Source organism: Diospyros lotus, chromosome 6 (genome assembly GCF_014633365.1).
Source record: "Diospyros lotus cultivar Yz01 chromosome 6, ASM1463336v1, whole genome shotgun sequence".
In the NCBI taxonomy this organism is placed as follows: Eukaryota; Viridiplantae; Streptophyta; class Magnoliopsida; order Ericales; family Ebenaceae; genus Diospyros; species Diospyros lotus.
The window spans coordinates 6,368,274-6,392,213 of NC_068343.1; the positions used below are offsets into that span (position 1 = coordinate 6,368,274).

The 23,940-nt window shown below is 44.1% G+C and overlaps 3 protein-coding genes across 3 annotated transcripts; all 3 read right to left on the reverse strand.

Moving 5' to 3' along the window:
• Window positions 1-10,105: 10,105 nt before the first annotated feature.
• Window positions 10,106-14,138, reverse strand: LOC127803751 (AP2-like ethylene-responsive transcription factor ANT). The gene is made up of 9 exons (XM_052340197.1): window positions 13,112-14,138; window positions 12,414-13,038; window positions 12,087-12,169; window positions 11,904-11,912; window positions 11,727-11,815; window positions 11,562-11,635; window positions 11,421-11,471; window positions 11,222-11,298; window positions 10,106-10,992 (listed from the first exon to the last, which is right to left on the reverse strand). The coding sequence occupies exons 1-9, from the start codon at window positions 13,398-13,400 to the stop codon at window positions 10,367-10,369; spliced, it is 1,923 nt and encodes a 640-aa protein (XP_052196157.1). The 5' UTR covers window positions 13,401-14,138; the 3' UTR covers window positions 10,106-10,366.
• Window positions 14,139-15,537: 1,399 nt separating this feature from the next.
• LOC127803747 (short-chain dehydrogenase virD-like) lies at window positions 15,538-16,490 on the reverse strand. The gene has a single exon (XM_052340194.1). It carries the CDS (start codon window positions 16,426-16,428, stop codon window positions 15,586-15,588), a length of 843 nt encoding a protein of 280 aa, XP_052196154.1. The 5' UTR covers window positions 16,429-16,490; the 3' UTR covers window positions 15,538-15,585.
• A 1,653-nt stretch (window positions 16,491-18,143) lies between these two features.
• LOC127803745 (heterogeneous nuclear ribonucleoprotein 1-like) lies at window positions 18,144-22,384 on the reverse strand. Its single transcript, XM_052340184.1, has 4 exons — window positions 22,240-22,384; window positions 21,896-22,126; window positions 20,613-21,644; window positions 18,144-18,442 (listed from the first exon to the last, which is right to left on the reverse strand). Exons 2-3 carry the CDS (start codon window positions 22,115-22,117, stop codon window positions 20,634-20,636), a joined length of 1,233 nt encoding a protein of 410 aa, XP_052196144.1. The 5' UTR covers window positions 22,118-22,126; window positions 22,240-22,384; the 3' UTR covers window positions 18,144-18,442; window positions 20,613-20,633.
• Window positions 22,385-23,940: the final 1,556 nt, after the last annotated feature.

Sequence of the window (23,940 nt, forward strand, 5' to 3'; positions counted from 1 at the left end):
AGAGGGGAAGCCGACCAAGACGATAATATGGTTGATCTCGAGCTCCTCCAACCGAAGCGTCATAGGGCGAGGTCGAGCACTACGTCTTCCATAACCCCGAGCTATAGCTCGCGGGATGGCAGGTCGGAGCAACCGCAGCCGCAGTCACGCCCCTAGCAGCAGCAAACCCAGCAGTCGCGGGGGGGGCAGCAGGAGCAGCGGCAAAGAACACTGCCCCGTCAGCCCCAACAATCAAAGCAAGCTCATCTGCAGTTGGGGCATCGGCCACCTGCCTCCCGAGACCATGGTTCGAGTGGAGCCCGTGGGAAGGAGGTTGCGGTGGAGGTTCGAGACGCTCCTGCTGCCAGCTCGAAACGGAGATCGGATCAGCTGCAACAGGGGGAGGATATCAGGGCCAAACGGGTCAGGGTCCGTGAGAAGGAGCTGGCCGTGGAGGCCCTGCCAGGAGGGGTCTTTGTTGGTCCCCTCCTGGATTCCGTGCCCGATTTCTTGGGTCCGAACTCTAAGCCCCTTGACGACCCGAAGTTAAAGGGAATCCCCCTTTGTGATTTTGTTGCCCGTCACAGCCTGGTGGTAAGTAGGAATTCTTCGTACCTACCCCTTTTTTTTTTTTTTTTTAATGAGCTAACATTTCTTCTTTTGCAGACTTCTCTTGCTGCCGTGAAGCTCCGAGCTCAGTACAAAGATTTTGAGGAGCAGCTTCAGTCGGTGAGTATGTCCCGTCAGGCCGAAATCGCGAAGCTTGAGGACGAGAAGAATGCCCAAAATGCCGAAATAACGAAGCTCTCGGACGAGAAGAAAGATCTCCAGGTCGAGCTTCTTGCCACTCAAAAGGAGGTGGAGGGTTGCTTGACGCGTCTGAGGATGGAGATCCAGAAGAATAAAGATCTCGACGAGGAGCTTCGCAGATCGAAGAACATGTGGGAGCAAGCCAACTCCGGGCTCACCGGCGAGCTAAATGGAGCGAAGGCGGAGTTGCGGAGGGCTGAGGAGCGACTCAAATCAACCGAGGCCGAGCTTAGGGAGGCGAAGGAGGAGCGGACACGGGCGGATGATCGTGCCGTCCGATGCGAGGAGCTTGCCAAGAGGACCATTGACGATATAAGGGCGGAGGTCGGAGAGCGGATGGACGCGGCTCGTAGGGAGACCAGATCCGACACCTGCTCGACATTTCTGTACACCCTTTGGGTGAACCATCCTGAGATGGATTTCTCCTTTTTCGGTGCGCAGGCTGTCGAGGAGGTGGCTCGGTATGCTGCCGAGGCCGCGGAAGATGCTGATGATGCCAATACCCTTGACTCGTTTTTGGTCGCAGCGCAAGCTCCTCAGGTCGGGGCCGAGCTATCCGGGGTCGCCGCGGCTCAGCCTGGTGAGACTGCCAAGGAGCCTCCTGTGGAGGTTGCCGAGGTTTTCCCAGCCGGGATTGTCGAGGTCGATCTCCAGCCGACCATACCTACTGAAGCTCGCCCTGTCGAGGTTGATTCTGCAGAACCAAACGCCCCTCTTAGCTAGGATTCCCACATGTATTTTTTTTTATTTTATTTTTTTGTAATGTGACCTTCATCTCATAATAAAAAATTGGCATTTTGCGCACGTTGCCTCAGATTTCTTCGCGAATTCAAGTTATCTCTGATGACGATTCTTGAATCATGACTTGAAAGTAACTTCTTCACGGTATAACTTGAAATTTCTTCAACAAAGCTCCCGTACTTTTGAAAGGTCCACTGATAAGGAACTTTTGAGTATGTAACTTAATAATAAACTGTTCGAAAATAGGTCCAGGTAGATCCGGAGTTTTATCAGCTCGTAGACTAACGCTCTTTAACCAGCTCGTTGATGATAGTTGTAATAATCAGCGCGAACACTCATACCTAGGCAATTTCCAGGAAACCCCGTTCGGCATGTTTTGATGAAATAACGAGAGCCTTCCCGAGATATATGTAAAGTCGGACGGCCTTGTGATCTTGTCTAACATGCGGTGGCTGAGAAGCTCGTTATAGGGCGTGTGCCTGATAGGTCGCGAATGCTTTATTTTTAGCCAAGTTAAGACGGACCTCAGCTGATAGGGTCCAATACGCAAAGTTTGCTAGGGTATGAGCTTATGCCATGGCCTCGGCCGGCATGTTGAGGCTTTAATAAGTTTTCAATAAATTGGGAGCGAACACTCAGGTAGGTCGCAGACCATGGCTTTAAGCCAAGATAGGAGAACCCCAGCTAGTGAAAGCGCAGCCTGTAGCACCAAGTTATATGTTCAGGCGGGTCATAGAGTGACCCCAGCTAACACACCATGGCTTGTTATTTCGTTTGACTTGTACGGCCGGGATATGTGTCCAGGTAGGTCGCGTTACGTCCTCAGCTAACACCCAGTGGCTTCTACAAGTTTTATTTGAACTGAGAGGGAACACCCAGGTAGGTCGCAGACCATGGCTTTAAGCCAAGATAAAAGGACCTCGGCTAGAGAACCCAAGCTCGGGGTCACTTGTGGAAGTGGTTGCTCAGTAGGTTCCGAACCATGACATAAAGTCAAGATGACTGGTTCTCAGCTCGCAAACCACGACCTGATGGAGGGACCGAGGTAAATGCTCGGTTAAGCCGTTGACCGTAGCGCCGGGGCTAGGTTATTTAGGCATCAGCTCGCAAACCATGGCTTCTCGACCCCTCGTTACGGGGGCATTCAATCGAATACCAATAAGAATAAAGTGTAATGAAAGTTCATAAATTCTGACCAGAATCATGAAAGTCATTCGTAATGAAAAAGACGGAGCATAGGCAAGAACGATTACATTTATCTGAAGTAAGGACGAAGATGTTCTGCGTTCCAAGCTCGTGGGAGAGGGAGACCGTCCATGTTTGCCAGATGATATGCTCCGTTATTCAAATTTTCTTTGATGATAAATGGACCTTCCCAGTTAGGCCCTAAGGTGCCATCGCTTGCCGCCCGTGCTCCTGGTAGTACTAGGAGTAGTACCGGATCTCCGACGTTGTAACGTCGGATTCGGACCTTCCTGTTATAGTATCGTGCCACTCTTTGTTGATAAATTGCGATCCTCACGCGAGCTACATCTCTTGATTCCTCGAGCAGGTCCAGATTAGCCGCCAGTAGCTCGTTATTGCGATCTGAGCTGAAGGTGGCCCTTCGGTGGCTGGCCACTTTATTCTCAGCGGGGATCATAGCCTCCGACCCATACGCCATTGAGAATGGGGTTTCTCCAGTGCTGCTTCGGGCTGTTGTTCGATAGGTCCATAGCACTGTTTGCAGTTCATCCACCCAGGCCCCCTTTCTAGCCTCAAGCTTTGTCTTCAGGGTCTGCTTGATTATTTTGTTGACTGCTTCGACCTGCCCATTGGCCTGGGGGTGATCAACGGCGGTGAAACTCTTTTGAATCCCCATTGACTCGCAGAATTGGATGAATTGCTCGCTGGTAAATTGGGTTCCGTTGTCCGTTACTATTTGCTGTGGCACTCCAAATCTGCAGATTATGTTATCCCATGTAAAAGCTTGTGTCTTCGCACTGGTGATCTGTGCGAGCTCTTTGGCCTCTGCCCATTTGGTGAAGTAGTCAACTGCCACTATGGCATGTTTGCATCCTCCGCGAGCCGTGGGCAGCGGCCCGATTAGATCCATGCCCCAAATGGCAAAGGGCCAAGGGCTGCTCATCTGTTGCAGGTAAGCCGGCGGAGCTCGCGGAACCTTGGCGAACCTTTGGCACTTCTCGCATTTCTTGACCGTCTCTATGGCATCTTGCTTCACGGTGGGCCAATAAAACCCTTGTCGGAGGGCCTTTTGTGCCAGAGAGAGTGCCCCTGCATGATTATCGCAGTGGCCTGCATGAATTTCTTCTAGCACAGACTGGCAATCGGTGCCGTCAATGCACCTCAGGAGTGGGGCTGAGAATCCCCTCTTGTACAGTCTTTCATCGTAGATGCAATATCGGGCGGCTTGAGCTCGCAGGCGACGTGCTTCCAGCTTGTCTTCCGGTAGTTTCCCGTCTTGCAGATATTCCAAGATGGGGGTCATCCATGAGTTTTGGGGCACCGTGATCAGTAGCGTTTCATCTCGTTGTTCTGTGCTCGGGGTGGCCAAAAAATCGACAGGTATGTCCCCCAAGAATTCTGCGTCCCGGGCAGTTGCTAGGCGAGCCAGAGCGTCCGCATGAGAGTTCTGGGAACGGGGGATTTGATGCATTTCATATTTTTGGAAAGTGGCTAAAAGTTCACGTGCCTTCTGTAAGTATGCTGCCATCTTCGTGTCTCTGGCCTGGTATTCTCCCCGCACCTGGTTGACAACTAGTTGAGAGTCGCTGAAGATCTCCAAGAATTCAGCTCGTATTTCCTTTGCCAGGCGGAGTCCTGCTAGTAAGGCTTCATACTCGGATTCATTATTGGTGGCTAAAAAACCGAACCTCAGGGCGCAGAGGATTTTGTGACCTTCGGGGCTTATTAGCATAACCCCGGCTCCCGCTCCTTGTTCGTTCGATGATCCATCGACGTATAGTTCCCAGGACGGTCCTTTCAGGTTTTCCGGCTCTTCGTCAATTGGCCCAGTAAACTCAGCAATGAAGTCTGCCAACGCTTGACCCTTTATCGCCGTCCTTGGTTTGTACTTTATGTCGAACTGAGCGAGCTCAATAGACCATTTTAGTAAACGACCTTGTTTCTGCATCGATTAGGCTTTTGGAGACGTAATAAATGGGGTGCTGCACCCCTTCTTCCCCCCGAACGAGGGCCGCGCTGAGAGCCTGTTGGGATACTCCTAAGTACAAGGTCAACCTCTCTCCCTCCTTAGGTTTGGCGAGCAGCGGGGCCCGTCCCATGTACTCCTTTAGTTGTTGGAATGCGAACTCGCATTCTTCTGTCCATCTGAAGTCTTTCTCCTTTTTTAGAAGCTCGAAGAAAGGGGCACACTTGTCAGTTGCCTTTGAAATGAAACGGCTCAGAGCCGCGACCTGACCATTGAGGCTTTGCACCTCCTTCTTTCTTATAGGCGACCTCATGTCGAGCAGAGCCTTAATTTTGTCTGGGTTGGCTTCAATGCCTCTGTTGTTTACCATAAACCCAAGAAATTTTCCAGAGGCTACACCGAAGGCGCACTTGAGCGGGTTGAGCTTCATCTGATATTTCCTGAGGACTCCAAACGTTTCTCTTAGATCGGAAACGTGGTCCGTCACTTGCTCGGATTTTACCAGCATGTCGTCAACGTATACTTCCATGGTTTTTCCGATCAGTGTTTCGAACATCGTATTGACCAGCCTCTGGTAGGTCGCGCCAGCATTCTTCAATCCAAAGGGCATGACCTTGTAACAATAGAGCCCCCGGTCGGTTATGAACGAGGTGTGCTCTTGGTCCGTTGGGTTCATGGGGATTTGGTTGTAGCCTGAATAGGCATCCATGAAACTGAGGAGGCGGTGACCAGCCGTTGCATCTACGAGTTGATCGATTCTGGGGAGGGGAAAGCTGTCTTTAGGACAGGCCTTGTTCAGGTCGGTGAAGTCGATGCAGGTCCTCCACTTCCCGTTTTTCTTTTTTACTAGGACCGGGTTGGCCACCCAGACCGGATAGTGGGCTTCCTTGATGAAATTATTCGCCAAGAGTTTGTCCACTTCTTCTTTAAGAGCGGTATAACGCTCCGGAGTCATTGGCCTCCTCTTCTGGCGCACTGGCCTGTAGCCTGGATCTACGTTGAGCCTGTGTGACATGACTTCTGGGGCGATTCCCACCATATCTTCGTGGTTCCATGCGAATACATCAAGGTTAGCTTTAAGGAAATCTGTAAGTTGGGATTTTACCTCGGGGGCCAGACTCTTGCCTAGCTTGAGGTGCCTTTCCTCGTCTGCCTCGCCAACTGAGATATCTTCGAGCTCTTCCATGGGACCGGTGGGCTTTTCGCAGTCGACCTCGCGTGGATCCAGGTCCTCCCATCGGCCGGTTGATCGCGGGCCGACTTTTGCGATGATATTTACTTTCTTTCCCTTTGCTCCCATTTTCAGGGCGTCCTCATAGCAACGTCTTGCGAGGTGCTGCTCGCCTCGTACACACCCTACACCGTCGGGGGTCGGGAATTTCACCGTAAGCGACCTGGTTGAGGTCACTAGATCCAGGTCGTTCATCGCCGGCCTTCCGAGTACGACGTTGTATGCTGAGGGGCAGTCAATTATGAGGAATTCTGCCAAAGTAGTGGCCTGGCGGTTCGCATCCCCGATGGTGAGGGGAAGGCTGATCCGACCGACGGGAATCACTGCGTCTCCCGTGAACCCATAGAGTGGCTCTGGGGACGAACCCAACTGTTCCGGTCCCAAACCCATCTGATCGAAGCATGCTCTGTACATTACATTTACCGAGCTGCCCGTGTCCACCATTATCCTCCGCACTTCGGAGTTGCCGACCTGGGCTCGTATAACGAGTGCGTCGTTGTGCGGCCAATGGATGTCTCTGGCATCTTCTTCCGAGAAAAACATCTTTTCTGGGATTGGGTTACCCCTAGGCCGCTTCGCGGGAACCGGCTGTTCGCCCGATCTCGCTAGCAAGACATGGTTGGCCTCTCGTATGTATTTGTCGCGGGATTTGTGGGAGGAACCAGCGAGGTGGGGCCCGCCATGGATCGTGTAGATGGTTCGTACAGCCGGTGCTTGGTCGTCATCGGTGGGAGGCTGCTGCTGTACCGGCGGCTGGCTTGGTTGATTAGTCGGCCGCACCACGTAATCTTTCAAGCGACCTCTTCTTATCAGATCTTCGATGGCGTCCCTTAGGGCCCAGCATTCCGAGGTGTTGTGACCCGCCTCGTTGTGGTACGCGCAAAATTTTTCTTTGTTTCGGAATTTGTTTGGGGTTCTTAACGGGTTGGGCTTCCCGAATTCCTCTTTGTTCCTTTCGATGGCGAAGATCCTTTCTTGGGGGTCTGACAGGGCACAGTAGCTGTCAAAGCGCTGTGATCTATGAGGTCGCTCATCTCCCTCTGCCTTCCGAGCTCGCTTGAACACTTCATTGCTCGAGCGCTCCCCCCGAGCTTCTCTTCCGGCGTCTCCGTTGTGCCTTTTCTTATTCTGGCTGGAGCCCCCAACTTCTTCTCTCGACCCGACGGGCTTCTTCGTCCCGAAGGCGTCTTCCCATCGGATTTCCTTGGAAGCTCGTTCATAGAATTCCCCCAGGTCTTTGACCGGGGTTCGGTAGATGCTCTCGTAGAGCTTTCCGTCTTTTCGGAGGCTGGCGGAGATCGCCGTTAGGATACTTTCATCCGAGGGATCCTCGACGTTGCTCACCTCGCGCCTGAACCTGGCGATGTAATCCCTTAATGGTTCGTTTGCTTTCTGGAATACGGTGGCGAGGTGGCAAGGTGGCGCGAGCTGCCTCCTTAGAGCCCTGTATTGGTTAAGGAACCTCTGTTGGCACTCCCCCCAGCTGTTGATGCTACGAGGCGGAAGGCTCCTGAACCAAGCTCAGGGGATGTCTCCTAAGATTGCTGGGAAGGCGCGACATTTAGCCAGCGAGCTGGTTGTCTGTAGATCCATTTGCACGTTGTACGCGTCCAGGTAATCATAGGGGTCGCTGTCCCCATTATATTGTGGCATGCTCGGGACCTTAAACCTCTGGGGCAGGGGTTCGAGCTCAATTTCTCTGGCGAACGGCGTCCTATCCCCACGGCCATTATTCTGGCTGCGGACTCCTTGTCGTTCCTCCAGCTGTCGCACCCTCTGATACAGCTCTTCCACAGTTGAGTCCGGTCCTACTGATTGCTGGGCTTGCGATCGCCTGCTTCTTTCTCGGACTGGGGAGCGGTGAATTGGGGACGGGTAGTTATCCCCGATATCTTCTTCCGCGGGTGGGTGTCTCTCCTCCCGCGGTTGGCGGACCCTGCGAGGCGACGCCGGTGGGTCGTGGACAGCCCGTGCTTGAGCTTGGGCCAGAATTCTGACCGCGTCAGCGAGTTGCATTACCGTATTCTCCAATGCTTCCTGGCGCTGTTGCCAGTCCCGGATCGTCCCTGTCCCGGTGATTTGGACAGTAGGCTGGACAGGGATCCGTGGTGGTATGCCGGGAGCGTCTCCGGCGGGCGGCGGCAAAGGAGTATCGGCTGTCGGGGCAATGGGTCCTCCATTTGGTGGTAAGTCTCGTGGTCGGTCGTGGTGATTTTCAGGCGGGTCGACCGCCGCCTCGGAACTTCTAGTATTCCTTCCTCTAGCCATGGCTATTGATCAGAGCGGCCCCTTCCTCTAGCGCCAAAATGTCGACGTTTGATTTCGGCCGACCGTGATTCGTTTTGGGCCGCGGTGAGTCAATTCAAAAAAAATACCGAGAAGGAAGGAAGAAACCCCCCCCCAAAGTTCCAAGCGTGTACACCAGAATCTTTTACGTGGTTCGGCCAGAACGATGCCTAGTCCACGGCCGCCATCTGATTATTCTCCCAGAGTGGCGGTATCTGATTATTATTATTCTGTCCTTCCTCCTTGCTCCTCATGGCCCCCTTTATTTCCATTTTTCTTGAGGGACTTTTACAATCTAGATAATATATAAAAATACAGTGTTTGTATAATGGGGGACAAATAGTTCTTACCGCCTTCGCAAGACCGGGAGTGGGATCCTCATTACGAGGGGCATGGGCTGTTACAGATAAAGTGATCGGACCCTACCTCTGACTTCTCAGCAGCTTTGCCGCTCATGCGAGCTGGAGGTTTTAGACGAGCGATCTGGATGGTCCAGCGATCTGGAGGATATTTCAGGAGCTCGTTAGTCGATTGCTCCGAGCTCGTTGGGGGATTACCGGGAGCTCGCCATACGCTCGCTTTACGAGTTCCGGATCTTTGATGGAGGCTGGACCTTCCTTGACGAGGTCGTCCGGGCCTTCTTGGCCTTGGGTGATTGGGCCGGTCTATTGGATCGAGTCTGGCCCATGCGGGGTGATGCGGGAAATACATATAATAATACTACTTTTTAAAAATACATGACATCTTAAGTAATTACAGAGTGGGAGGAACACAAAATAAAACTGTGATGGCCACTTAGCTGTGTAATTATACACCTCTTAAATAGGAATTTGTCAAACATTATAGACATGACATTCACACATATCAACAGCATTATCTCACACTAATCTATGCACTCTCCATTCTAAACCTTTTTAATTTCCAATCTTATGTATTTAGTCTTAAATATTTAAAGTTATATTTGGATATAAGAATCATTTAACAAACTTATTAGTCATTTGAAATTCGAAATTTATTATTTAATTAAATAATTCTTAAAAGCATTTTGACAACAAAAAAAAAAAAAAAAAGGAGAGAAAAATTTTAAACGATAGAAGTCCAATCTAATATTTTTTGGGGTGACGACACAGTGGGCGAGACTGGTGAGTAGTGGCAAAAGGAGCAGAGCTCGACAATTAACCAAATCAATGGGGGAGAAGAAAAGCCTGGGAGAATCTATGAATGGCGCTGGCAGACTATAAGAAAATGCCAAATCTTGAAAGAAAGAAAGGAACAATAGATCCAAAAGAATTTTCAATTCCACCGGCATCATCATGGTCATTGTTGTCAATCCAAGACTGTAACTGTGTAAGCTGGCTATTCTTGTCAGCCTTGGGCCTCGATAGCTCAGCTTTCTCATTGGATGATCGAACGCCTCTCAACCAACATATGTCGAACCTTTTCTGTACTGTAGTAACGTAATAATTGACAAGCCTGGTCTAGCTAGTTGCGTAGTTTTCCCGGCAACAAGTCTTTGTTTTTGACCTGGATCGATCTAATCCGCCATACATAGCTAGGATTAGCCATGCATGTTTAATTAACAGCAAATTCCAACTAAGAATACTGGGCCATTAAATAGCACCCAAAGTCGTGGTTATGAGACTCAATTTTCCCCTTTGCCAACCACCTTTTGGGTGCTAGCTGCTCAGGATCATCGATTTTGAATGAATGTCTAGTATATAATATAATATATATTTATGTCGGATTCATTCGGAGAGAGCTACCTCCTCAGGCCCCAGGTGTAATGATGACACGAAGATATAGATGGTGGTCAAAGGCGCAATGGAAGGAAAGAAAAGAGATCATTTTTGCATTATTGGGGGAGACACGCACTGAGCTGCTGGTTCTGTGCTTAGAAAAAGGACAAATAAAGCTAAAAATATCGTCACCAATTATTTGACTGAACGGATCTTTATCTTCAACACATATTTCATTTTAGCCAAGATAGGAGTTGTGAGCTTTGACAAAACAGTTCGCAGGTCCCGCCATGCATGGACCTCTAATTTTCAGCCAGTAATTCAGAACAGAAAACAAAACATGGAACTAAGCAACCCTCTCTCTCTCTCTCTCTCTCTCTCTCTCTCTCTCTATCTATCTATCTATTTGATGATAGAGGCCTTGAACATATATCATGATGATGATGCATCAGTAGTAGTCCATGCATGCAGCAAAGGCATCTGAGCCCTCAGCTGGGCTGATGATGTTGATGCCCAAGTCATGGTACCATCTGTAGCACTGGAAGTAGCGGTGAAAAACTTGGACGCCAATGGCAATGCCAAGTTATTCTGTTGTTTATCAGGGCTGCCTTCTCTCGAGCTGCCTAGGCTCGTCACGAGCGACGAGGCATTTGACAAGTGGCTCGCCGTCTTCCCTGCTGCAGCCAAGTCATGACGGAGCTCTTGCTGAGTCCCCATCAGAAGATCATTTGCAGCCATGGAGAAATATGGTTTTTCATAATTGTTAAGCCCGTTATTGGCTTGGGAGGATTGGTGCAGTGTCATTTTCCAATCCGATTCACTTCCATTTTTCTCGCCATTGTTATTGAGAGTGCTAGAAGGGTTTTCATTAGGGACGACCTCTTTGGTGAACTCGATCTCCTCCTTGTTTCGCCTAGCAAGTTCTCCGGCAAGAATGGTGTTGCTGGCCATGATGCGCTCTACGTCGTACCTTGATGTGTCGAAGTTAGTGACAGCATTAGCCCCGCGGAATTTTATTGCCGCTATGTCATAGGCCTCAGCCGCTTCCTCTTGGGTGCCTGAAAATTGTAGCTCAATCAGAACCAGATAGAAGCTTGATCTCATAGGACATAACTTAGTAAGAACACACAAAGCCTAAGTCCAAGTTAAGCAGCTTAAGTTTATTCTAGATTGGTGACCAAAAAGAAAATAGGTTTGAAATGAGAAGATTGATTTTAGTACAGAATTAGATATCTTGGGTAGTATTCTCTAATCTGCATAATTACTTGGAGAAACAAAAGAGATTACCAAATGTCCCTAGATAAAGGTCCTTGTTTCCTGCAACTCTGCCTATCCGAGCTTGCCAGCGTCCATGTTGGTGATGCCTGTAAGAGATTATGTCACAATTAGCGGCTTCAGTTTCAGGATATATGAATGTTTCTTCCCACAAAGAGAAGATATCAGTAAAACTATAAACTCATCAAGCATATGTTCAAAATGGCAAGACCTTGTGACTCCCCTATAAATCGAAGCACCCCTCGAAAAGCCGCTGCTTTTCCTGCAAATTTGAATGTCAGATTGAAACCCCTGATAAGATAGAGATTAAGCTGTTGTTTAGAATAAACAAAGGGGTAGCTAGGTCTATTACCTTCTTAAGTGAGCAACATATTCTTGTCTGGTCATGTTCTTCATTTCTTCAAGTTCTTCTTGATAGTTTTCCAACTGCATAATTGATATAGTATTGTCAGATGTAAGTTATATACAAAGGTATTATTTATAGGGGAAGAGATCCCATGGAGGATCAGAGCACCACCGGAAAATTGATGTGGGTTGAAGGTCCCCAGTACTTTAGTGCCGCTAAATCGTAAGCTCTTGCAGCCTTTTCTTCCTTATCATAACCCCCTGAAAAATAGAATTTTGTCATCACTTGACACGAATTGAAGGAAATGCCATGCTTATTAATTGGTCATTGTCAATAGAAAAGGCTTACCCAGATAAACTGATAAGTGATAACCATTATTGGCGATCCCCAACAGTCAAGAACATGAAAGAAAAAGGGAAAAAAAATAATATTAGTTACTTTTAAGAAGGAAGGATAAGGGGTATTGCAGATCCTTGCAGAATGGCGTCCTGAAGTGGAAAATGTGGACGAAATTTTGTTTCCTTTACGAACCTTGTCTTCCTTTCCTGCTCTGTCCCTCTTTCTTGCAACTGTTGTCCCATAGATGGGCTTCATATCTACCAGTCCACCTATGCCTGGTTGAGGAAAATCCACCAACTCTATGCATTAAAAGCATTAAAGAAAAGGGCAAAATAGAGCTTGCTGAAGTGAATAAGGACTAATAGAGAGTACGAATAAAGATAATATGCAAAGAAAGTACTTTTGAACAAAGCAGCAAGACACAGAATACTAAAACCTTCATGGGAGCAACAAAAATAACTAAGAATATATATATATATATATATATATTTATTTATAGGAGGAGATTAGAAAGCCAACCTTGTGACACCTCTGTACTGTGAAGTTCTCTGCCCAAATGTATCTATGGACTTCCTATAAACAATCTGCTTCTGTTCGAGCTTCTCAGATCCTCTTTTCTTTGTTTCCAAGGCTGCACACTCCGTTACGGCGGGTGAAATCTGATGTGAACCAGTTACACAGCTTGACTGGGAGCCAGGGCTCATGGACAAGCTCAGGGATTGTAAATCCCCATATCTCAACACACTCAGAGACCCATTTTCTCCACCATTTCCCCCCATGCAGCCAATCATCTTAGCAGGATAGCTACCTGAAACCCAGTTCTTCATGCCAGAGATTTCATTTTCTGCTAGTTGCGTTTCCTTGGTCTCCTCCTCTAGAGGTGTTTGGTACATTTCAGGGCCCCTAAATGCAGAGTAACCAGAGTATTGTTGAACTTGAATGTGATGATTTTGCTGCCTAGAGCTGTGCTGGAAATGGTTCAGCAAGTCTTGGCTGTTGGTCTCATGATCGGGGTTATGCTGGTAGTAGATGCTATCTAAACTCAGAGCCATAGCTTCTCTGTCACTGCCTTCATAATGATGGGTCCCCATTGTTTCTCCTCCAAAGAAATCCTCCAGTTTTGGTGTGGAATTTGTCACCATTCCTTCACAGAAAGTGGGTCAGAACAGTCCAAACAAAGGCATTAAAGAAGTCACATAGCTAGTTTTTAAGCTAACCTTGTGGGTGTGAGTTGTTGAGAGCTTCCATCATGCACAGTGATCCATCAGACTTGAGCGGCATCATAGTCAAAGCAGATCCAAAGCCACCATTTTCACCGCCATAACAGGCGCCAGTGTAGCTATAGTGAGTAGGGAAATTAAAGGAATTTGCAGAGGAAACAACAGAGGATGGAGGGTGAGTTTGATGTGGCTGTGAGGGAAGCTCCATGTTCAAGCAAGGGGAGAGGGAAAAGCCCAGCCAGTTGTTACCATGGGAGGTGTTACCATCATTGCTCATGGGCTTCATTTTTTCTTTTCAGTGAATGAATCTCCTTTACCACCCGAAGAGATTCTTGACAAGTTTCTCTTGGTGCAAGGCAACTCAATCATTGGGAGACAAATAACCTAATCATATACAAAGAACCCCTTTGCTTTGCTTCCCTCCATTTTGAACCCCCTGAGAGTAGTGTATTTTGTTGGGTAGCTGCACATCTCATTATAAAAGAAAATCTAACCATCCATCTGAACAAAATCCAAGCACACTGAATAGCAAAATCTATGCCCTCTCTCTTTTGCTCTGAAAAGATTTCCAAAGCGAACAAAGCAGGTCCCTTTAAACTAAACAAAAAGAATGAGTTCCAGCAAGCAGTGCTGGGCATCATTCCTGCATTCCATAGGGATCCGTGTATGAGAAAGACCTCTTCTTTTGCTTTTCCTCCGCTCCTCCCTTCCCTGCTGCCCTCTCTCTCTTTAGTTCTTTTCCTTTTCTCCCTTTAAATGCCATACTTACTACCCATACATTTATTCGTATTACTTGACACACTTCACTCTGGGACGCTAATACGAAATACCCATATGAAGCACAGTGATCAGATGGACTCAAACCGCAGGCTACTCAATGATACCATTGGTTGATTAATTAATTGGGTTTCGGGTATTTCTCAGAGCGGAGGCAGGGCAGGCAGTTCGGGATGGGGATTGAATTGAGCGAGAATGGGTTTCACGGGAAGGAAGGAGAAATGGGCTATTTTGTCACTTCACAGAGCACTGCATGGCCTTCTGTGCAGGGCCTACTTTTTGCAACTCATGAACCTCGCCTGCAGCCCTATAGGGCTACTGCTGGCAAATCTGTGACAGGGCTAAACGACGCCGTATCAAATATTGCCTCTGGGCATGCCACGTGTTTTTGCCATGGGCACTGGGCAGTAGCAGTGGTGGCAATAAGTAATCCTTGCACTCACTACTAATCACCAGCACTAGCAGCATCTCTTACCGTCTTTCCCAACCCCTCATTTCATTAAAATGTTGAAAATTGAATAATCTAAATAACAACATATCCGTTGCATTTACTTGAAAGTACTAAAGGGGCGTGGAGATTGGCCTATACGGGTTATGGTGCAGGGTGTTGTCACTGTGAAATCCTTTAGCTTTCACTTTTTCCAAGCACTGGAATGCTTTCCCCACCACACCCCCTCTCCCCCCCCCCCCCCCCCCCCCAAAAAAAAAAAAATAAATAATAATGATTTATTTTTGTTGGTTTACCTTTAAGAATAAACATGGTCAAGTATATTCACGCTCACCCCCTACCTTTTTCAAGTAAAGATTTCTCTGAACATGAAAAAGAGAGCATTGAAGCAGTCAACTAGCAGTAGCAATGTGGTGGTGGGAACTGGGAACACTTCATTTTGGCCACTCCTCCCAACCCCAAAGTCCAGATTATCCAAGACACTAGTTAAAGTAGGTGGAGACAGATTTTCCAGTGGAGAATGATTTGGTTTGAGAAAGGAAAAGGAGATAGCTGGATGGGGGGGTTAAAACCGGATTGTTATTATTATTATTTGAGGAAAATAATTAATTAAGGTTTTTGATTATTTGTTAATCCACTTCCACTTCCAGGTGTACTAGAGGGTAGAGCATGAGGAGGAGGAGCTATGCAACTAGTAGAGTCTAGAAGTAGGTAGGTTCTGAATTATAATGGCTCCGTCCGATGGATCGAGTTTCTGTCTGAATTCCATTCAGAGGTTGAGTAACTAAAACTGATATCATTTAAATATGGGTAGGTGTATAAACTTTAATTCTTCTCCAATCAATCATTACGTAAACCTCATAAATGAATGGTGAATTGCGATTGACTTGCACGTGTATGCTGCCTTTTGGTCCCCATGCAGTCGTTGTACTGTGTCGGTGCTGCTAGAAGAAGAGTAATTTATTTTATCTCAATTTTCCACCATCATAATCATAATATATATATATATATAAAGGGATCGATAACGCTCGGCCAGGGCGTGTGAGAAGATTGAATCTAAAAATACAATATAGATATATAAGAATAGGATGTAATTCGATAACGCTCGGCCAGGGCGTGTGAGAAGATTGAATCTAAAAATACAATATAGATATATAAGAATAGGATGAAATTACATATATATATATATAGGATCATCGATCTGAAAGTGAAAGAAAGTCTTTAATTATCACATCACAATTTTTAATTATAATTTCCTGTTCAATTTAAATCGCTTGTAAAAGAAGAGATCTCTAACCCAAAGGGGAGACCAAGAAAGAACCCTGAAGAAACCGGTCATATGCCCAAACATGATCTCCTTGGGCGGAGCCGGCCTCATCATCACCTTCTCCGCCACGTGCCGAGCAAACACGGAGGCATCCGTCGACTTACTCACCTGCGATGCCCTGGCTCGCTCCTCGATCGCTTCCCTGAATTCCCTGTACAGTTTCCACTCGTAATTGGCCAATTTCTCCATGCTGCCCTTCCCGAAATTTGACGCAACCGCTCCCGGCATCACCAACACCACGTTGATCCCAAACGGCCGGAGCTCCACCCGCAAACTGTTCGATATGGCGTGCACCGCCGCCTTGCTGGCGCAGTAAGAACCGGCCCAGGGCGTCGGCACCATTCCGACGATGCTGCCAACGTTCACGATGCTGCCGCTGCGCCGGGCAGCCATGTGAGGCACCACGTGCTGCACCAGCCTCAGCTGCCCCAGAGCGTTGATCTCGTACGCTTTTCTGATGGCGTCCAGCGGCAGCTCCGCCAGCGGGCCGGGGCTTCCGATGCCGGCGTTGTTGAGCAGAACGTCGATTCGGCCGTGTTTGGATGTTATGGTGTGGACGGCAGCGGCCACGCTCTGGTCGGAGGAGACGTCGAGCTCGATAGTCTCGATGTTTTCCGAGGAGAGGTCCGACAGGTCGGGGAGGCGATGGGGGACGTCGGAGGCGAAGACATGGCAATTATGGTTGGCGAAGGCCTTGCAGTACTCGTAGCCGATACCGCCTTTGGCACAGCCGGTGACTAGGACGACTTTGCGACCACTCATATTTTTGAGTTGGAAGTACCGTTTCGTGCTGTGTTTTATCACCGGAAGGAAACAGTTTTGAAATTAATTTGCAGGGGATCTGCCCGGCTTCTGGGTCATCTTATAATTTATAGGAGAAGAAATAGATTTAATTAATTGGGCAAATTTTAGTGAGATTAATTAATACTCATATCCCTTGCCTTGCCTTGCTTCTATTTTTTTTTTAAATAAAAATAAAAAAATAAAAAAAATTATATCAACATTCAATTCAATTGTAACACATTATGTGATAATAATATATTAACATATAACTGGTCATTAAACATATTATTACAAGTAGTGTTTAAATAGCATCCATCTAGAAGGAACAATCTCCACAACAATAACACACACCCACATGACATCCACCACCTCTCTCTGTGTCTCTCCAGCGATCGTTGGGGCATGATAGATGGATTGATAGATTTGAGCCTTTCTGTATCAAAAGCATCCGGACTTCCATCAAAACCCAACATCGCTGCATTCGATTAGATCCCTGCTGCTTGCCGCCGGGTGGGTTCTGAACTTAAACAGGGATTTCTGACAATTGATTATTCAATAAGCACAGACGATTTTCCAACAATTTGACTTTTTAACAAATTTCTAACGCCCCGCCAGCATTTATTTATTTATTTTATAACAAAATTAACCATTAAAGAATATGTATTGTGTGCACATTAACTTGAAAATAGATCGATCAGTGACATTCCAAAAAGTTAAAAAAAGAAAATTAAAAATTCTCCAATTTCAATCATATAAGTTAAATTAGTTTGTTAGTTAGTTTGATCTTCGTTTGACAAGTCCTAGAAGAATTCATCAAGGGCAGGGCATATGCCCGTGAGATTCCCGTGAGCGTTGGGCATTTCGCAGATTATATAGTAGAATACCCTGAGAAAAATAACATTTTCCTTTGGAAGAACCAATAATGAAACACAAAACACATAAGTTAAATATCCTCAAGTTGAATTGCATGCACCTCACCTCAAATCACTGGACGGCCAACAAGCATATACTGAAAACACACACACACACACATATATATATATATATTTCAAAGTAACATCATTGAAAAATCCATCCGAAATTTTTAACATATAGAATAACATAACTTAAATCACCCATTGAAAAAACATACCTACACTAATAGTAATAGCTTCTACTTTGAAGAATACTAATTAAAGGAGGGATGATGCGATCCCGTGACCTCTCTTGCTAAGTGCTAACTCCCACCACTTCACCCAAAAGCGTGAAAGGACTTGCTGCTTTGACTCTTAGAATAACGATATTTAAACCAAATATGCTGTGTTCTATTCGGGCTATGCATCAACCGCGAGTGTTTAAATACCGAATTCAAATGAGATGAAAGTCCCTCTAACCCCTTTATACGAATCATATGAGGATGGTAATATTATAACTAATAAGCCACCCAAAATCCCGTTCATGATCGATAAGTCTAATCAATGCGGCAGTACGACAAAGAAACCTCATTGGCCCGACCCAGACAGAGGAGGGATGCCACACAGTCAGAGGCATATTTGTCATGTCACCTTCAACTTCATCCCAAAGATTCTTCTCTCCCCCCGGGGTCCTCTCCTCTCCGATCCCTACCTTGCTCATTTCTACCAATATGCTACTCCTATTCTTTTACCATAAATATTTTCACCTCCACAGAAGAAATACAACTAAACAAATTAGCAGAGAGAATGAGACAAACAAATTAATTAGCCGGCACAAGCTGAAATCCCTGGAAAAAAAAATTAACCATAAATTTGTCGGCACAACTTTATCGTTTTGTTGCCAGCCAGGCTTTTATCTTTTAAAAGAATTAAATACAGCGTAATTAGTATTTACATATATTATTTTGAAAGTGAAACCCTGACTTGACTTCGGCTACTTCTAAAATTGCATGTCAGCATATGTCTAGTTGCTCGGGTTCGGTAAATATTTCACAAATATATGGTACTCGAGTCCAGGTCCATATTGAAATTGAGCCAACCTGCATCAATTAACATTGTCACACAGTAAAACTTTAGTTCACTACCACAGATGGAAAGACAAGAAGTTACGCAGGGATAGGCGCATCCAAACGTGGTACAGAACATGTGTAATTTGGCTAGGAAAAAAAGCATATCTAATGTACTGAATTCAAAACCAATCTTGCAACTTAAATATAAGCTCCGCAGGGAACCGGGTCCACTATCTGCCCCCCACTCAACAAGCACAAAATGTATCCAAGAACAGGGCTTCGGGAAAACTAGCTACGTGTCACAGTTTCCATTATAGGGAAGACAACGAGATAGTTCTGCTAGAAAAGTAATAAACAAGAACGAAAGAATAGGAACTCAGGATATAAACAAAATGATTCAATTTATGATGTTGGAATGTAGCGGAAAGGAACTAAAGTGAGGCCAACCGTGGAAGCAAAAACTGATGCTATATTTGGATGTTGAATGTGAAGGGAAGGAAAGGAAAGGAAAGGAAAAGAAAGGAAAGGGCAATAATAAGATGAAACAATAATGATGCGGGAAAAATGTACCTTTTTTTAGCGCTCTTAATTAGGATGAATAAGAAGAAAACCGGTAAAACATTTTCCAAAAAAATCATTTATGATAAGTCCTAAAATAAATATCTGCAATAACTTAATTTTCTAATTTATTTTCTCTTCCCATCAAGAAACAGAAGTGGCATAAATGACTTTGGAAAGCGAGGGAACTCAAATTCTCTACAGCACTTAATCCTGAATACGATATAACAAGGTGAAAACCTGGATGAGGCCGCTGTAAGAGAAAAGGAAAAAGAAATTATCAAGTGACAACTAAACTGGGAAGTTTTTCATACAATTGAAATATGCTGCAAGTCATCATTTGAAAAAATGTAAAATAAGGAAATTTAAGGACAGCTCAGTTATATGACCATTTAAAATCAATAGAAAACACAGGCAACAAACTGAAATCTGAACTTTCTATGCCTTCCAAGAAGATAGGATGAAGATAATGGATTTTGTCATCTTTTATATTTAAAAAAAAAAACTTTTGTTTTTTCTTTCAATAGCCACACAAAAAACTTGAACAAAAATTGCATGTATAAAGCTAAAATGGTAGATTAAAACTGAGTTAACAGCTCATGCAAAAAATAAGTAAAACTATTAAGGAGAATGATACAGTATTCTTCAAATTATTATTGAAGAATAAAAACAGGACTCTGTCACACCCCTAGGGTTGAGCTATGGCGTGAAAGGGAATTTGGGAAGATTAATAGAAGAATTTAGAGGGAGATATCAGATGGGAGGAAGAGAAACAGCAAGAAGAAGGATGAAGAATAATCGAGAGAAAGGAAGAGAAGATAACTGAGAAAGGGATAAAAGAAATATTCAATTCATTCCTTCACATGCCTTACCCTCCTACAGCGGTGGCTTATTTATAGCCTCAGCCCATGCACTCATGTGCAGTACTCCCCAGATTCTAACTGCCTCTAGCTATAGGACAAATAGACCTAACAAAAAATAAAAACAGAAAATAAAAACCAAAATTACAAATACTACCCCTTGGACCGTGACAGACTCCTAATTTGCCTACTCGTTCCTCAACTTGATCTTCGTACTAGGTAGCACAATGACCACTCAGAATTACATCTACAGCACGAGATTGCTACAGCACGGGTTGGATATAGGATTCATAAAGAGCTAACTGGATTTAAACTTCAAAAATTAACATGAAACAGCAAAAGGAACTGAATATGTACTTGTAACTACTGCCTAAAAGGTACAATTCGTGGTTTCACTTGAGAATCATTCTACTAATATCCTATCTAAAAAACCTCCAAATAATATTAAAACATCAAACTACACCAATATGGAAGATTTCATTCAATTGATAAATTTTTAAATCATTTGAATTACAAAAGCAACATTATTGCATCAACCATATAGCAAGCATTTTAAGGTTAATATGTCATGGCAACCTAAAAGACATCAATAAGATTGCATGATTTGATAAAAAGATGTTCACCAACGCAAAATTGTCACCATCCTTTTTGGTAATAAGACTATTGAAAATACATGTCGTTTCCATTCTTAGCCTTCAAAGTTTAAATATATTGCCATATTATTTTCAACGAAAATTTTCATACAGAATATGAATGTGTCAAGAAGGTTGTATCTTACTGACCTGAACCTCTAACCAACGTCGTCACCTTGATTTACAAACAGTTGATCGGCAAACTGCTCCCTGTTGATGCTGACCATCAGTGATTTCAGAACACAATGAGTCATCATCTGGTTGAGCGAGGATAATATGTGCTGGAACCTCAGAATTTCCATTGCCATCATCATTATTAGCATCATTATTACTGCCGGATGCTGCATCTTCATGAATGCTACTTTCACCATTAGGAATTTCCCCTGGTTCACTAGCCCTGGTGGGATAACGATAACCACCATCACGATCAGGCATTTCCCCTGGTCCACTGGCATTAGCAAGATAACCACCATCAACATTGGATATTTGCCCCAGCCCAGTAGTCCAACCATTAGGAATGACCCCATAATTGATGTAGGTGTTGGTATGAGTACTAGTGCTTGCATAAGGAAATTGGCTAGGATAATGACTACACATAGGAACATGTAGATATTCCTCATAGGAAATCCCATTCGAAGGCCCAGCAGGAATGGGATATCCATAGTGGTAACTCCCATAAGGCATAGGAAGGTAACTAGCATTGAAAGAAGGATAAGGGAGATGAGCCCTAAGAGTACCCCAGTCAGACAATCTTTCAAAACCCAATCCTCTAGCATGACAATCATACGTGGACATTTGCCTACTATTCCGAGCCTCCTTCGGCTCGGCCCTCTTTACCTCAACGTGTTTTTGGTTCAATTCATGAAACTTGTCTTTCAGCACATTGTTAGCCACTTCCTCAGAATCAAACGTGATGAAGCCAAAACCCCTGGACTTACTAGTCAGCTTGTCACGCATCACAACCCCGTCAGTAACCACACCAAATCTCTCAAAATAGTTCTTGAACTCTTCATCCGTCAAGTTTGGTGGTAAACCCCCAACAAAAATCTTCTTTCTGCTTAGAGGCCTATTGTAGTTGCCATTGCAGTTGTTGCTACTTGTTGCATTACTCTGCTGTTGATGGTAAAGGTAATGCTGGTTTTGGTGCTTCTCACCTTTGGGCTTGGCTAGCTTAACCTCCACCTGTACAACCATCAACCAAAGTACAATCATTATTCAGGAAAACCAAAAAACCCGCTCCCCAAACCCCCCCTTCCCCAACAATATCAATATAATATAACACAAAAATATAGCACTTATTATAAGTTTGCATACAACAAAAGGCACCAGAATCCCTCAACCTAGCTACTAGGAAAGCAGATTAACAGTTATAAGCTAAACCCTAGATGACAAATCATTCAACAAACAGAAGACACGAAATTCAGCAGCCTAACCGTCCTCCCAAGAATGACGTGTTCGTCGCTAAGGACTTGGCTGATCACAGAGTGATCCTCGAATGTGATGAAACCGAAACCCCGTCCCTTGCCGGAGCCCCACTCCACTATGATTTCCGAATTCAAGACCGTTCCGTACTTGCCGAAGTGTTCTTTCAAGGTCTCCTCGGTCGTCTCCTGCGATATCCCTCCCACGAACAGCTTCCCGTGCTCGGACTCCATTCCAAATCACTGCAAAACAAACACTCCACTATGTTCACACGGAGAACCGAGGCGCTCTGGCAGAGAAACAAACAAACAAACCACAACACAGAAAAACGCAAATCCTAAACCCTAATTCTAACCTTCTTCTCGAAGGGCAGAATGCAGATAATAGCGATGAAAGAGATGCTTGCGAGAGATTGAAAGCGGCGAGCGAGATTTGAAGGGAAGAGGAGCGAAGTTCAAAACCGAAAAGGATTAGAATTGCGAGGGGGAAGAAGAAGTCGTAGACGAGTTCTGTTGGTGTGCAATTAATATTGGGACAATTTTGTCCCTCTCTAAATTTCTTTTTGGTCAATTTTGCCCTTCAATTGGCGTGCCACGTGTCGGCAACCCGAATTCTTAATAAAATCTGCCCGCGACAACCCACCGTCGTTATTATCTCAACCCTACTTTTTCGTTAATGCCCAATTTGTCAATAAGACAAAAGCTTAAATTAAATGAAATAATTCTCACCATAATTGAGGTGCTTCTTCATGTTCAATCATGTAGTTATATAATTTCTTCTTGCCTTGCTATTTATTTATGTATTATCAAAAGTGAAAACATAATAAATATTAGTGCTAGTACTAATTATTTTTATTTAGATATTTAAATTTTTTATTATTTCAAAAATATTCATGAATTTATAATTTTGAGTCAATTCTATTTTTAAATTTTTTATTATTTCAATTATATTCATTGAATTTATTATTTTCAACAAATTTATCGTGTTGTGCAATTAATTCAAAATTACATAATTTAGGATTGTAATTAAAATAATAAAAAATTTAGCAATACAATTGATTTAAAATTATATAATTCAATAGTGTCTTTAAAATAAAAAAAATCGAGTGTCTAAATGAAATAAAAAAAAATGCAAATACAATGATTAAAATATATGTTTGGCCATTATTGAATTTTATCACATTATTTGAAGATATACAATGCATTCATAATCACTTATCAAATAAAAATACAAATAGATATTTTGTAATTGATTGTTCTTATTTAAATAGGGTTATTATCTAAAATCCTAGTTTTTTGTTAATGCTTAATTTATCGATAAGACAAATGGCTAAATTAAATGAAATAAGTTCCACCATAAGATAGGTGCTTCATTTTCCATGTTTTTTTTGCATTAATTATATAATTTCTCCATGGCTTGCAATCTATCTATGGGCTATGAAAAGTGAAAGGGCAACAAATATTAGGGCTAGTGCTAATTATATGTAGTTGTTGATTTTTATCACATTATTTGAAGATATACAATGGATCTATAATCACTTATCAAATAAAAATATAAATAAATATTTTGTGATTGACTCTCTTATTTAAATAGGCTTATTCATTGTCACGTCATCTTTAATAATATAAATTACATTCAAAATTTTCTATTAAAGCATGGCCCAAATTTTGTCATCATGAATGACGATTTCCTTTTTTAATATCAATTTAATTTTTAAAACTAATTATATTAATAGGTGATTAACATAATGATATTGTTTATATTAAATATATAATATACTTAATTATTATAAAGAATTAATACAATATATGAACAATAGTTAAAAATGAGCAAAAAAACATAGTTTAAGTTATATTTATGATTTTTTTGAATATTGAACAAAGTATTATTTTTAGTTTTAATTTTCAAGATTTTAAAAACTAAAAGGGAGATTTGATAAAGGCTGAATGGATAATCGAGAGTTGACTTGAAATAAAGTCAATAAATAACGTCAAAGAATCTACTGAAAACATCTGCAATTTAAGCCAACAAGAACAAAAAGCCGGAATGGAAAGAA